This window comes from Lineus longissimus, chromosome 10 (assembly GCF_910592395.1).
Source record: "Lineus longissimus chromosome 10, tnLinLong1.2, whole genome shotgun sequence".
In the NCBI taxonomy this organism is placed as follows: domain Eukaryota; kingdom Metazoa; phylum Nemertea; class Pilidiophora; order Heteronemertea; family Lineidae; genus Lineus; species Lineus longissimus.
In genome coordinates this window covers 11,817,654-11,833,607 of record NC_088317.1, presented here as the reverse complement: position 1 = coordinate 11,833,607, position 15,954 = coordinate 11,817,654, and the positions used below count along the sequence as shown (strand labels likewise).

The 15,954-nt window shown below is 43.4% G+C and overlaps 3 protein-coding genes across 4 annotated transcripts in view; 1 reads left to right on the top strand and 2 right to left on the bottom strand.

Moving 5' to 3' along the window:
- The window catches only part of LOC135494754 (TELO2-interacting protein 1 homolog), a 412,060-nt gene that overhangs the window by 187,696 nt on the left and 208,410 nt on the right, over window positions 1-15,954 (top strand). The gene's annotated exons all lie outside the window — the stretch shown is intronic.
- LOC135494337 (uncharacterized) lies at window positions 5,462-6,175 on the bottom strand. Its single transcript, XM_064782253.1, has one exon. The coding sequence runs from the start codon at window positions 6,173-6,175 to the stop codon at window positions 5,462-5,464; it is 714 nt and encodes a 237-aa protein (XP_064638323.1).
- On the bottom strand, window positions 14,632-15,675 carry LOC135494335 (uncharacterized). The gene has a single exon (XM_064782252.1). The coding sequence runs from the start codon at window positions 15,673-15,675 to the stop codon at window positions 14,632-14,634; it is 1,044 nt and encodes a 347-aa protein (XP_064638322.1).

The window sequence follows — 15,954 nt, the reverse complement described above, 5'->3', positions numbered from 1 at the left end:
TCGATTTAAATCGAATGAGTATTCGATTTCTAAATCAAATGGTCTCATTCGATTCTGCTCCTATTCCATTCGATTCTAATTGGTTGCTAGTTTGTCACGTGACTATGATTGACCAATCAAAATCGAATAGAAATCTACACAAGATCGAATGACCTATTCCGTTTTAAATCGAATAAAATCTGATGATAATTCGATTTTAAAATCGAAAAACCCATTTGATTTCAAATCGAATATATGAAATCGAATAATACTAAAATCTAATTCATATATTCGATTTGAAATCGAATTTACATTCGATTTAAATATCAAATTGAATAGTGCATTCGATTTTGAAATCGAATAGCTATTCGATTTCAAAATCGTATATACTTCTTATTTGATTCTGAAATTGAATATACTTTGATTAAATTGAAAGATTTGGTGTAATTAAAATCGAAAATTCTTCGTTTTTTGACCAGTTAATGCGATATATTTGAATCTGATTTTGATCTATTTCTTTCACCTTTTGATTTTTTCTAAGTTATATTCGATTATGAATTTATAGTGTTTGATTTGATATACAAGAAGAACAGTATTTTTTGTTGATAAATGTTTGAAAAAAATCGAATGAATATGCAAAAAAATCAAATGATTGAGGGAAGAATCGAACAAAGTTGATTAAAATCGAATAGATAGGCACAAAAATCGAATTTTAATTGCAATGTTGCTCAAATCGAATTTTGCTACAAAAAACATGCCATATACTTCACCAAATTGCATTATTGTATTACGCCATGGCTTTAAGGGGGCCCTAACTGCCAGCTTGCTTGAGTACAGCAACAGGTGGCAGCGCAAATTGTTAATAGTTTACTTTTATCATGTTCAACTCTGTCCTGTATGGCACCTATTTCAATGTATTTGTTATGCACAAAATCATGCCAGCTCATGAAATGTACAAGCTGCCAATAGGCTCCCTTAAAAAAACACAGCCTTGATAGGCAGGCCTACATACCACAACTTTCTTTGCTGCAACGTCATTGCTGGGGTTCTGTTCACGTGGATCAGCTTTTGAGTAGGACTTTGGAGGTTCATGCACATCAACATCAACAACTATGGTTGCAGTGTTACTAGTACTAGCCTTCGGAATTACAAAATCAAGTATGCCAGGAAGTGAAGACGATCTTTTAGTCGGCAAATTCTGTGGCACTGCGGCAGACTTTGAAACGACAGGCCGGGCTGGTGACACAAATGCCCTGATCGGGCTCCACATTGATGGCGACACTGGAGGAGCAGGTGCTGGCAGCATTTGGTTCCGGGCAGAAGTTTCCAAGCATGCTGTCATGGCGTTTAGCACCTCCTGGTACTTGCCTACCATGCCTTCGAGTTCTGGAAGTCAAAATGTTGAACATTAATCAACTTAGGGGCCGTCTCCAAATTGATTTAATTTCAAATGCGTTTGAAACGGGCAAAAAGCGTTTATTCTAAAACGAAATTCAAATGAAAATCATCCGTTTATCTGCCGTTTATTAGCCGTTTGAAAAGCGTTTGAAAACAAACGCACACCCCAGACGAAAATTTCCAAACGCTCCCAAACGAACACGCCCGATCAGAACGCTTGCCAAACGATTTCCAAACGATCGCACTAAACTGATCTCAAACGCACATCAAATGATTATCAAACGTACTTCGTTTCAAACGAAACGATTGTCGAACGCACTTCGTTTCATACGAACTGGAAACGTACTTCGTTTCAAACGAACGGAAAACGCACTATCAAACGAACTTGAAACGTACTTCGTTTGAAACGAAATGTGCACGAAATGCGCATGCGATGCTTTTGTTTCATTCTTTCATTGATTATCTTGAAAGACGGACGTGTATTTCGCCCATTTATCTTTGTTATTTTCGATCTTTATCGGTAAGTCTAATTGAGATTCAACAGTTGCATCTAGAGAAATTTGCTTCTAATTGCTACCGTATCACTGTTTTTAGTACTCGGCCTATAAATGCGCTTTTATAGGCCTATCTTTTCACAGTCCTGCGACATCAGGGCTGATCGCATGTGTTGAATATCAATCCTAAATTCTCATTTCAAGTGGTTAGGTTTGTGTTCAGCATGATGGATCCCGGTGATGTCAATGACATAGGCCTACCAGGTGCAGAAAAAGGTAGGTTTGATTTTATAATGTAATGCTAATTGCATTACTAAAATGTTCTCTTCGAACTTTGATATACAAACCATCTACCGTACTGTATTTATACTTGGTTTCATAAATTGTGTTCACACTTCCTTCTGCCACCAATGAAGATGCCTACCGGAAATTTAAGCTGTTTTCATGTTTTCATTATCAAATCAAGAGAAGGCTATGTTTAGAATAATGAAATTAACGTGCACATTTATCTGGTCAGCTTCGTGGGGTCTGATGGCTTCTGTAGGCTTCTGGTAGTGCATGAAGATTTCATTTTCTGAATGCTCATTCTTTTGAAATTGATATTTGAAAAAAAATGTATTAACTCGGACGGAAGGCTGGATTGCAGCACAAAACATTTACACTTTGTTATTTTGGTTCACTATGTGATCCTTATTTTGAATATTTTGACACAAAGTCTACGTCAAATCACCGATGTTGGCATATAAAATAGAATTGTAATCAATACTACTCAATACCCGAGCTTGTCAGCCCGCCCCATGATTGATATGCACGTGCATGGGCCTCTGTCACTTAAAGGGGACTGCGCTGCCACCTTCTGTATGAAGCTGCTTCAATTAAGTAGTTATATTTAGAATGGGTAATGAAATGAATGTGTACATTTATCTGGTCAGCTTCGTGAGTTCTTAAGGCGTCTGTAGGCTTCTGGTAGTGCATGGATATTTCATAACTCTGAATGCTAATTTTTAGATAGATTGAAAATATTATTAATACCGGTATTTGTTCTTTATTTTTAATATTTTGGCTCAAAGTCTGCGTCAAATCATCGATATTGGCATATAAAATAGAATTATAAACAATACCGGTACAACACTATTTTCACTCTCAGTCTTTGTGATGGCTCTGGTGCCTCTAGCTCCCCAGGTGGTTAGCAAATAGCAGACACATTCTTGTTATGTACTGACATCTTTATTTCAACAATCAAGGATGACGTAAAAAACTGAAATGAGGCAAGAAATGCAAAACTAAAGTTGCCCCATATGACAAGATACTCCATAGAAATATTTGAAACACTTCTTAAACCAACTCTAACTTACACTCAACCTCAAAACCTGTGGAAGCATACAAATACATAGACATATACAACCAGTGTACATGTATGCATGTGCATGGATGTAAACAAACACACCGTTTAAGGCTTAATCCCCAAAACAATTCAAAACTTCCACAGGGCCTTATACAGAACACTGTAGTTGAGTCTGATATTGTAAATATAATAGGTTTAGAAGGTGAGGCAGCTCTAACTGCAACAACACAAATGTGCCAAGTCTTGGCAACAGGCCTTTCATCAATGCATACACATTATGTCAGAAGATGGAGAAAGAGGGGATAAATCAACCCTAAAAATATATATGAATCGTGTACTTAAATCTTATAAACATTGCATGTAGTGAAGGATTGATCATTATACTTTCTACATACCGTGTTGGGGCATCTGGGGTCACTTATTTGTAGAGATAAAAATGGATTCTTAGAAGGATAAAATGTATGTTATCAGGTAGGTCCAGCAGCTATATAAGAAGAGGAAGTACATATATCTCTTAGATTGTTACTCTCTTAAAGTATACACTTAAAAACAGCACGAAACCTATAAAATCTATGTGTCGACCTTCCAGAAAGAAGTTAAATAAAATGACTAAGAACTGGATTAGTTAAACCATACAATGGGATACAAGGCACAAGGGATAAACTTTTCAGCCCCTGCACACACTCTGAGGGGGAGTAAATAGGTTGGCTTTGGAACCCTGGTGGCACTGATGGATACTAGAAGGGTAAATAGATGAAAGGGGTTAGGTTCCTAATGTCTGCTGTCACACTCCCACCCAAATCACTTGTGATTTGCACATGACCCAGCTCACCAAAGTACACGCAATAAAAAACCTCACTTGACCTAAAGTGATGTGAGGTGAAATAACCCCCCCCCCCCCAAAAAAAAAAAACACGCATAACCTCCCACCCATAGATACTCTTGGAAGCTACAGGATGATCAGAACTACTTAAGTGTCGAACTTTCTACCAGGACCGTAAGCTTGTGGATGGGCCTCTCCAGGCACTTAGCTTTGCCGTTTCTTCGTCCCTCTCTGGTCAGCTCTTTGTTACCCATTAGGAGCTTCACGGTGCGGACAAGTCCATCTTCGTCTTGACTGGTAGAGTCCACCCTTGCTAACTTCCAGTGGCAACATGGAGCAGTACTGCATCTCCGACTTGCATCGTGGAGCAGTACTGCATCTCCGACTTGCACATTCCTACTTTCCTTTTGCCATTTGGGTCTTGTCTGGAGTGTGGACAAGTACTCCTTTTTCCACCTCCGCCAAAATTCATTTGCCAGATATTGGACTCAGCGCCACCTTTTCCTTGTATAGACATCCTCCTTTTGGAAGTCACCTGGAGGTTGCAAGATTATCCCTGACTTCATGGTCAGGAGGTGATTCGGCGTGAGCGGAATCAATTCTTTGGGGTCGTTGAGATTTTCAACTGTCAGAGATCGGCTATTCACTATTGCCATAACTTCATAGAACAATGTTCTAAGGGATGACGTATCCAATCGGGATAGGACTGGCTCCAGGAGAGTGGTCAGGACACTGCGTATTGTACGAATTTGTCTCTCCCAGACTCCTCCCATGTGGCTTGAGGTTGGGACATTCATTACGAACTCTAGCTGATCGCGGAAAAATATGTTGACCATCTGCTCATCAATCTCTTTCATGGCGTCTTTAAGCTCTTGTTTTGCTCTGACGAAATTGGTTCCTTGGTCACAGCGGATGCGTTCAACTTTACCTCTGATGGCTATGAAGCAACGTAGCCCATTGATGAACGCATCAGCAGTCATGTCGTCGAGTAGTTCAATGTGTATGGCCCTTGATGCCATACACGTGAATAACAATCCGTACCTCTTCACATCTTTCCGTCTGTCTTTAACATAATATGGGCCAAAACAGTCGACTCCACAAAATAGAAAAGGCGAAGACGATTCTAGCCTTTCTGTAGGCAGGTGTGCCATTTTTTGTAGTTGGGCTGCTCCTCTGTGACGTCTGCATAAAATGCATTTGAAGATGAAGGAAGATACCTGTGAACTGCACCCGAGAATCCAAAATCCATTGGATCGAAGTTCATTGGTTGTCATTCCTCGTCCTTGGTGAGCTACCTTTTCATGGTAATGCTGTATCAGCAGATCTGTCAGTTGGGACTTCTTTGGGATGATAGCGGGATGCTTTACATTATGGGCCAGAGATGAGCGTTTGAGCCTGCCTCCCACTCGCAGTATCCTGTCACTATATAAAAAAAGGGTCCAAGTCATGCAGGCGACTATTTCTCTTTACAGTCTCTTTCTGCTGCAGCTGGGTGAGTTCCTCCCTGAATGCCTCCTTCTGTATCGTCTTGATTAAGACCTTTTCTGCCTTTCTTCTGGCTTGTAAGGGGGATGCTTGATCCTGCTTCAGTTTCCTGGAGCAGCAGTTGAGGAGAACACTGATGGCCAAGGTCAGCTTTGACCAGTTTGAAAACTTGTTGAGTCGATCCAGGAGCGGAGTATTCACTGCTGTTCCATTGGCTAGGACGTTGACCTTTCTGACCTCTGGATCATCAGATGTAATTGGTTCTTGCGGGATGGTTTCTGCTGGGGTTTCATCTTGCCAGAGGAATTGTGGTCTCTGAAACCAATTGCAGACAGCCAACTCGTCAGCTCTTAGGCCTCTTGAAGCAAAATCCGCAGGATTTTCATCTGTGGCCACGTATCTCCATTGGTTTGGGCTAGAAGACTCATGAATTCTCTGGATCCTGTTGGCGACGTAAATGTGGAATCTCCGGGCTTCATTTTTTATGTAGCCAATGGCAACCTTTGAGTTGGTCCATAAAACGTTCTTGAAATTGGGGTAGGTCAGTTCTCGGTTGAAAAGGTCGCTAATCTTCACCGACACCACTGCGGCCTGGAGCTCCAACCGTGGTACTGTGACTGGTTTCAAAGGAACCACCCTAGCTTTTGCCATGGCTAGGGAACAGTGAACTCTGCCAGTGGTGTCCACAAATCTGAGGTAGGAGCACTGCCCGTAACCGCTGAGTGATGCATCGGAGAAATGATGTAGCTCCACTTCTTTGGTTGGTCCAAACTCTGCAGGTTTGTAGCACCTTGGGATCTTGATGTTTTAGAGTTTCTGTAGGTCTTGTCTCCACTGCTCCCATTTTGGACGAAGCTCTTTCGCCAATGGGTGATCCCAGTCTGTACCATCTTTGCAGAGCTGTTGAAGGATTTGTTCACCTTGGAGGACAAAGGGTGCCAGAAAACCGAGACAGAGGACACCATGGAAAGGATGCCTCGTCTCGTGAGAGGCTGATCTTGAATAGTCAGGCGAAATTGGAACACATCTGATTCGATACACCACTGTATTCCGAGAGCTCTTTCAATCGGTAGACTGTCTAAGGAGAGATCAAGATCCATGATATCTTTCGCTCGCTCTGAACATGGGACAGCTTCGAGAACTTCTCGGTTGTTTGATGCAAATTTGTGTAGGCGGACATTCCCTTTGTCGCAGATTTTTCTGGCGTCGTTGATCAGTCGGCTGGCATCATCTACCTCATGTAAACTGGCCAGGCCATCATCCATATAGAAGCATTCAGATATGAAGTGTGCTGCTTCGGATCCGTGGTCACGATACTTATCAGCTATGTGTTTCAATCCGTAGATTGCACACCCTGGAGACGACACGGCCCCGAATATATGGACCTTCATCCGATATTCTGTGGGTTCTGAGTTAAGGTCGCTACCCTCCCACCACAAAAATCTGAGGTAGTTAGTGTGTTCCTCCTTGACGCGGAAACGGTGAAACATGCGCTCTATGTCGCACATTATGGCGATCCTCTCCTGGCGGAAATGGCATAACACACCTATCAGTGTGTTCAGCTGGTCTGGTCCTTGGAGCAGGTGATCGTTGAGACAGGTGCCTCGAAACTTCGCCCCACAATCAAATACAACGCGAATTTTGTTTGGTTTCTTGGGATGGTACACTCCATGATGGGGTATGTACCACACACTGCCTTGATCGTCTTGGGTTTTGATTCATTTCTCCACTTCTCCTTTGTTGATTATATCCTCCATGAAAGCTTTGTAATCTGAGAAATATTTTTCATCCTTTCGAAACCTGCGCTGGAGATGATCTAGTCGGATCTTCGCCATGGATTTGTTGTTGGGTAGATCAGGTTTCTCCCGCTTGAAAGGGAGAGGCATGGCGAAGAAGCCGTCAGTAGTTTGTTGGATGTCCCTTTCTACTTTATTTAGAAAACGGATATCTTCTTGTGACATCATTGCATCTTTGGCGCGCCTTTCGATGAAGTCTGACTCCAGTATGGTTACTAAATCTTGTGGCCTGATTTCCGTCTCTGATCGCTGTCTTCAGGATGTATCCGACTTCAACTGGCGAATATATATTGCTAGTCTCTGTCTGCAGATTTTCTGGAATCTGTCTGGAGATTGTGCGATGTGTCAGGCCAATGGCGTCCCCAGAGTCTGTCATTTGATTGACTCTGCCGACTACACTCCACCCTTAATCAGTCTTGACGGCAAAAGGTGCTTGAGTACCTCCAACAATGCACTGCCTGGGAGCAAGTGCTTGAGGGCAATCATAGTAGGCCCACTTCGCAATCCTTGAGTGGCTGGAGCCTGTCAGCTATCTCTTCAAGGTGAGGCCATCTGTGGCAAACTTGGGCCCAAGATGCGGCATTCATTGATCAAGGGAAAACTTTGTCTTCATTTTAAACATATATTGAAACAGGTATACAACAGTTAGGGTTAACAAACACAGTGCACGAGCTTTAACGGTTCTTCCACGAATAAGTTCCTATAATGCCTCGATTCCAGTACATATATCGTGTCCGTGAGTTTCAGAGTATTCCACGCGGACGTTGGTTTTTGTGGTGGTGAACAAGCTGTATAAGAGAACAAACCAAGTCTTAATCAAACTGTTACAAGACACCTATCTACTAAATGCGAAATAACCGAACGAAAATGGGAAATTCCGACGTTACTTACGTGGTCCAGGTCTTTTTTATCAGAAAATACAGCCAGATCCCTGTCTGGTCTAACACAGCCAAAGGTCTGCACGCTCGACCTCTGTCAACATAACTCAAGCACTATAGGGCCTAGGCCTAGCAAGCCTATAAACATGGTAAACAGCATTACCTAATCATATTGATCATATTGACTTAGGTATTAACCACCTATGCACAATAGGGTTTCTACTTTCTACTATTTTGTCACACCATCTCTGAGCTGTCTCTGGTGTTGGTATGTGTGACCGTTCAATTGGAATGTAGTCTCTGGTATAGGCGGATCGTAGGGGGATGCGGATGCTTGACTCGTATCCACGAACGACTAGTCCGTGTAACTTCCTACATGGGACGCTTTTTTCTGTTGCTGTCATTGTCGTCAATTTCAACTCAACAGCTCTTGAGTGATTTGCCAGGCATTCCGATGTTGGGTATACTAGTTCACTTGTCTCAGTGAGCACAAACGTTGTATCCGACTGAGTATCGAGAAGTGCGTATGTGAGGTGTTCTTGGTCTGGGTTTGTTTCGCTGGAAACCCACACAGGGACAACCATTGACGACATCGACTCTCTACCACGGCCAGACGTGTTGCGGCAGTTGGCGTCTTTCGAATCGATGGTTGCTTTACCAACCGCTCTGGTGTTCGGCTTGTTTCCTTGCAGACTCTCACTGCGATCTTCGTGGAGGCTGGTGGGATGTTTGCGGTTGCATAATTTGCATACACTGCATTTCGGGCATTCCTTCGAGATGTGTCCCTGCTTCAGGCAACCGAAACAATACGCCCCAGCTTTGACAAAGTCGCACCGCTCGTTGAGCGGTTTGGCAGCAAGGGTTCTGCATTCCTGAACTGCGTGTCATGGCCTTGAGCAGAAGTTGCACTGCACTTGCTTGTTTTGCTGGGTGAAATTCTTCTTTGTCTCCTGGGTTGATGTAGACAACACCTTGGCATGGTTCCTTTTCCTGGCCGTTCCTTTTTCTGCATCTGTGTCCGTATGCGATTGGGACTTCAGGGAGTCCAGCGAGAAAATTGGATCTCGGACTCTTCAAATATGTAACTCGCGAATTTGGAAAAGGATGGAAAAGTGTGACTAACCCTTTTTTAATTTGTTAGCCGCTGCACGAGTCCAGCGATTTTTTAGCCAATCAGGGAGCTTCTGGGTGAGTTTTTGGTTCTCCTGCACATCATTAAGGATTTCAAAACCAGCGATGTCGTGCATTGCGATGACGCATTGCTGCAAATAATCTGAGAATTGGCGCAAACTCTTACCGTCCCGATTTGGTAACTTTGGCCATGCATCCAGCTTGTTTCGAAAGGCTTCAGAGATGGCAAATTCGCTGCCGTATCGTTCTTCAAGGACCTTCTTTGCTTTCTCGTATGCTCCTTGGCTCTTAAGTAGGAAGCATCCTCCAACTGCCTCTCTGGCAGGTCCGTCCAAATACCGCTTTAGGTAATGGACTCTCTCTTGGGGAGGGACGCCCCGGTTTTCGATGAGGGCGGTGAATGAAGCCATCCAGTCAGGAAAAAGAAGTGTGTCACCATTAAAGATGGCGGGCTCTGGGGCTGGCAGACGTCCGAGATTCACCCATGCAGCAAGGGCCTCGGCCAAGATAGCGATGTCACTCTTTGGGGTCGGCACAAAGGCAGCCGCCTCTGGTCGTAGGGGTGGTGTGGATTCCTTTCTTGGCTCACTCTGCGGTGTAGCTATCTCTGGTCTTGGTATGACTGCATCGTGTCTAGTCTGAACTACAGGTTTCTGTAACTCGACTTGAGTTCGCATCTGAACTGGTGACTTGGCGATCGGCAGCAGTGTTTCATAGAGGATTGGCACCATGATGGGACTTGGGCTGATGCGATCTTCATCATATACCTGTAGACACGCTTCCTCCATTCTCAGTTCCTTCACCAACTTCTGGTGTTCGATTTCCCGCCGCATCTTTACAAGTCTGGCTTCTGCTTCTGCTCTCCTGGTCTTTTCTGTAGCCTCTTCTTGGGTCGTCGTTTCGACTCTTCAACTCTATTCTCTGTAACTCTTCTTCTCTTTCATCCTCTTCTCTCTGTGTCTCTAAGGCGGTCCTCAATGCCGCAGCTTTGGCGGGTGCTTCTTTTCTGGCACTGGAAACGCTAGATCGGGATGAACTCTTAGATCTCTTGGACTTTCGTGAAGACACTGAGCTTTCATTGTCTCCATGCTCTGAGATGTTAGACGTGCGTAACTTTCTTATGAGAAGTTGCGTCCGGGATGTGAGTAGGTCAGCTCCTCTTCTGATTTCAGAGGGGGGCGACTCATTGTCTCTAACCTCTACGTATGCTCTGTGCATATGATCTGCCTTAGTCTCTAATCGACCAATCAGATCATCTCTGAAGTCTGGTAACTGGCTGATGTCATCCTGGCTGTTTAGCCCATCAGCATCCTTTAGCCCAGACTCCAGGTCTCTAAATCTGTGCCAAAACTTGGTGCGAATGCCTTGAACTAAATTTTGGCGTGCTTTCTCTGACAGTTTACGAGTGCGATTTTACCTTCTCAAGGCCTCTTGCTCAGTCTCTGTAGGTTCTGTAGTGTCATCGTCTAAGTCGTGGTCACCTCCTGATGCAACTAAGTCAAACTCAACACTTTTCTTTGGCTCTGGGGGTTGTGAAGAGGGTTCAAGGTCTACACCATCAGTTTGGGCTTCTGGCTCTTCCACTTCACCCAACAATTCTTGCACAACCTTCTCTAACTCTAGCTCAGGCTCTTGAGGCTCTTCATCTTGGTTTGGCTTTTCTAGCGGTGTTGGCTCTGTTGTTGCTGCAGCATTTTCATCATTTGCTGTGTTCTTTTTGGCATCGCCCCCTGAAGCTGATAGATTGTCCATTTTTCTGTATTTCAGTCAACCTGTAGCATACTCAGAAAATATAGGGGAATGGCTATGCAAATTTTAAACGCTAAACGTAAACTGTAAATTTACCTGGAGGTTAAACTCTCTTAAGTACTCTAAAAATAACCCACACTAGGAAAAGAAAACAGTTACTCTAAGAAACTCTTATTTTGCTAACCAAAAACCCAGTTATTTTGAGTTCCCCAGACAGACAGACGATGGGAAACTAACTATTTATTTATAACCTTAGTGATGAAAAGTGAGCCAACAGAGTACCAAGGTCGCAACCACTTACCGCTTGAAGAAACCCCTGAGAATGAGAGCAGCTGCTGAAAGGCTGAGAAACATAGACACAGTGTTGCATAATATACAGTAAATTTGGCGAATAAATATCATGGTGAAAATGTTCGATATCACAATTGTCTCTGACTCTGATAAAAGTTCTGTGAGGCCAGTCTTCTTCGAATGAAACTATTTAGGTATTGATTGTTCAGCATTAAAGTTTGATATCAGCGATGGATTTTCTCGATGGTAAAACTATCGTACGGACACCTCTTGGTCTGCACAGTGAACCTTGGATGTTCACCTTTTAATTGGTGAATTGGTCTCACACGAGATGGGGATAAGTTGAACATGTACTCATCCAAGTTTCGTATAGTGCCTATTCGTTCCGAGTCGCGTTGACAATCAGCAGTTGATCATGGCAGGAGCAAGTGATGCATTCTCTCTGGTGCTGCAAACGGCATATCTCTCGTGTCTCAGCCATGCTGGTGATATGCTCACGTTTTTTTACTGTGACGGCTCTGGTGCCTCTGGCTCCCCAGGTGGTTAGCAAATAGCAGACCCGTTCTTGTTATGTACTGACATCTTTATTTCAACATTCAAGGATGACGTAAAAAACTGAAATGAGGCAAGAAATGCAAAACTAAAGTTGCCCCATATGACAAGATACTCCATAGAAATATTTGAAACACTTCTTAAACCAACTCTAACTTACACTCAACCTCAAAACCTGTGGAAGCATACAAATACATAGACATATACAACCAGTGTACATGTATGCATGTGCATGGATGTAAACAAACACACCATTTAAGGCTTAATCCCTAACACAACTCAAAACTTCCACAGGGCCTTATACAGAACACTGTAGTTGAGTCTGATATTGTAAATATAATAGGTTTAGAAGGTGAGGCAGCTCTAACTGCTACAACACAAATGTGTTGGTGCATCTGGGGTCACTTATTTGTAGAGATAAAAATGGATTCTTAGAAGGATAAAATGTATGTTATCAGGTAGGTCCAGCAGCTATATAAGAAGAGGAAGTACATATATCTCTTAGATTGTTACTCTCTTAAAGTATACACTTAAAAACAGCACGAAACCTATAAAATCTATAGCCGCACTTACACCACCTGAAAATGGACCACCAATCTTGGTTCGGGAATCGAAAATCCACCAAGCGCTTACACCAGCACTGCAGCTAGTTATAAAATCCGGCTACAGATGGCGCGCAAACAATAAATTGCATGCGCAGAAAGCGCCATTTCGAAAGCGCCGCCTGGAGCCGAACCATCTAACTAGCTAATTGCCGATCCATTTGCGCGTCCACCACGACAAAGCCGAGCTTTTAACAAGCCGGGCGAATTTGGACCATCAAGCTTGGTGGGACAAATTCGCTCGGCAATTTGTATCGGCAATGGATTGCCGAACCAATTTGTTGCGGCAATGCGGTGGTGTAAGTGCAATTGGTCCACCAATATTTCGTGGTGTAAGCGCAGCTTTTGTGTGGACCTTCCAGAAAGAAGTTAAATAAAATGACTAAGAACTGGATTAGTTAAACCATACAATGGGATACAAGGCACAAGGGATTAACTTTTCAGCCCCTGCACACACTCTGAGGGGGAGTAAATAGGTTGGCCTTGGAACCCTGGTGGCACTGATGGATACTAGAAGGGTAAATAGATGAAAGGGGTTAGGTTCCTAATGTCTGCTGTCACAGTCTTGTCACAAAATTGTAAAGGCACTACTGACTTTTTAGCTCACCTCTTAGCAGAGGTCGTCGTCCGTCGTCCGTCGTCCGTCGTCCGTTAGCAGGGCACGTTTCGTAACTGTTAGAGCTATTGAGTTGAAACTTGGGACACATGTACCCTTATATAATGACACCTTGGAGACCATGTTTCGGTCCGATTCGTTTCATGGTTTGGCCACCAGGGGGCCAAACGTTATAGTGAAAATATGCAATATCTCCCTTAATAGTAGTCGGGAAATTTTGAAAAAAATATGGTAGGTACTTCTAGCAAAGGTGCATCATATATCCTCCGGGTTTTTGATTTGACCTCCTTTTCAAGGTCACAGAGGTCAAATGGTGTAAATTGGCCGTTGGGATGTAACGATGGCACGTTTCTAAACTGCAATGACTATTGATACCAAATTTGGTACACATTTACCCCTTAGTCAGGTAATCTCAGGGACCGAAGTTTGGTCCAATATGATTCACCACTTGACCACCAGGGGGCAAAATCCAAAAACCTTAAAAATGTTATTATTCCTTAACTTCTTGCCCGATTGCCACCAATTTGATAACATGGGTACATCTAACCACCATACAGTATATGTCACACAGGTTTTTAATTTGACCTTCTTGTCAAGGTCACAGAGGTCAAATGGCGTAAATTCGCCGTCAGGCCGTAACTATGGCACGTTTCTTAACTGCAATGACTATTGATCACAAATTAAGTACACATGTACCCCTTGGTCAGGTGATCTCAGGTACCGAAGTTTGGTGCAATCTGATTTGCCGTTTGGCCTCCAGGGAGGGGGCCAAATCCTAAATTCTTGAAAATGCCATTATTCCTAGTAATGACTTGCCCGATTGGCACCAATTTTATATCATAGGTACATCTAATTCTAACAACCATTCAATGTGTCACCCGGGTCTTCTTTGATTTGACCTACTTTTCAAGGTCACAGAGGTCGAATGTACTGTAAATTGGCCATTTTGGGGAAATTGTAATTGCTTGGACCTACATCAAACCTAACACTACATGACACAATACCATGCTCTTTATCCATCTTTCCTCCACATGAGGTGAGCACAATGGCCCTGGCCATTTCATTTTGATGATATTTTTATGGTGGGTACTCCACGCGCGGCTAATAGGGCGGCCATCAGTTCCAAGCGCGGAATTGTGAGTTGTTTCGTCGGGGCAACTCTTTTTTTTGCAATTACCAGGGCAGTATCTGTTCCGCAGCGTAGAAAAACACAAGCGCCATAAGCTTTTATGCTACTATCACCGAAGGCGTGGAGTTCACAAGACTCAGCTGAGATGGAATCAATGTTTGGAAAGTACTGTCGCGACATTTTGCATTGTTCAGATGCTAATTTCAAGTCTTCAGCGATAGATTTCCACGTTTTACTGAGGTTTGCTAGCAATGGTTCGTCCCATTCCAAACCTTCTTTCCAGAGCGCTTGGATGAAGATCCGCGATCTTATGGTTACGGGACTCATATGGCCCAATGGATCATAAACAGAGCTTGCGTTTTTCTATACCTCGCGTTTGGTTGGTGTTTGAGTACATGAAATGTCACAAGGTTTGAAACCAATTGTATCCAAGTCGGTATCCCATTTCAGACCAAGAAGTGATGCGTTGCTACTGTCATCAAGCACACCTTCATTTTTTGCAGTTTCTTTCAGTAGTTGGCTGTTTGTTGCCCATGATCTGAGATGGAAACCACCGGATTCTACCAACTGATTTGCTGAGTTTAAATAGTCTAGCGCATTCTGTTCATTTTCAACACCACTGATTACGTTGTCCACGTAAATGTTGGTGGAAATGTCTCTGGCGGTTTCAGAGTCATTTTCTTTTAGGTGTTTACGGATGACCGCGTTTAGTATGGCTGGGCTGGCGTTTGAACCGAATAGGACAGATGAGAACCTGTACACGATGAAGTCACTCTCTGGTTCTTCGGGATTAGACAACCAGAGGAACTTAGTGAAATCTCTAGCTTGTTCATGTAGACCAACACGAAGAAATGCCTTCTCAATATCACTACTTAGTGCTATGGGATGAAGGCGGAAACGCATGATTATGCCTGTCAAATCATTGAGAAGTTCTGGGCCTTTTTGTAAACAATCATTCAAGCTTGGTGTGGTTGCGAATTTACAACTACAGTCGTAAACTATGCGAATGGGCGTGGTAGGCGAATCCTTCTTTACACAGCGATGCGGTAGATAATGACCCAATCGGTTGTCATCATTCAATACGCGTTCAATGAAGCCACGTTGTTCCTGTTCATTTATGATGCGGTCATAGATTTTGATGGTATCAGGTGGGAGGTGCCTAACCAAGTTTCTAGTGCGCGCGTTGGCAACATTGAAGTTGGTCGGTAGGTGCGGGTGATCAGGTTTCCATGGTAGTCTGGAGAAATACTGTTTCTCACGTTTTTCAATGTTCTCAGCGCAAAATGTTTCAAAGTCATCGGAAGCTTCACAAGTTTGTTCACTAGGCCTAATGCCAATGCTTTCTAGATCCCATAATTTGGTTAAAGGATCAGTGTTTGCGGATTCGAGCGTTGGTGATGTAACCATCACTTGAAAACTTCTCACTTCCGTTGGGAAGGTTGCGGTGTCACGTGACGTAGGTCCAGACAAAAGGTAACCAAGAGCGGACGAAACAGCGGTGGGGCCATCCCCTTTTAGCACGTGGTTTCCAACGAACTGCCAGTAGAAATCGACGCCTATCAGAACTGAAATGCTAAGTGAGTTCTGAACTGTGATTGGTTGCCCTAATCTTAGGCCACGAATGTGCGGGAGGTTGAGAACGTCTGCAGTTACGCGGTTGTTCAACGGGGCGCATATGGTCGGCAC

Bases quoted from the DNA above. Each gene is read 5' to 3' on its own strand.
- LOC135494337 (XM_064782253.1), bottom strand. From the start codon at position 6,175: ATGGCAAAAGCTAGGGTGGTTCCTTTGAAACCAGTCACAGTACCACGG.
- LOC135494335 (XM_064782252.1), bottom strand. From the start codon at position 15,675: ATGGTTACATCACCAACGCTCGAATCCGCAAACACTGATCCTTTAACC.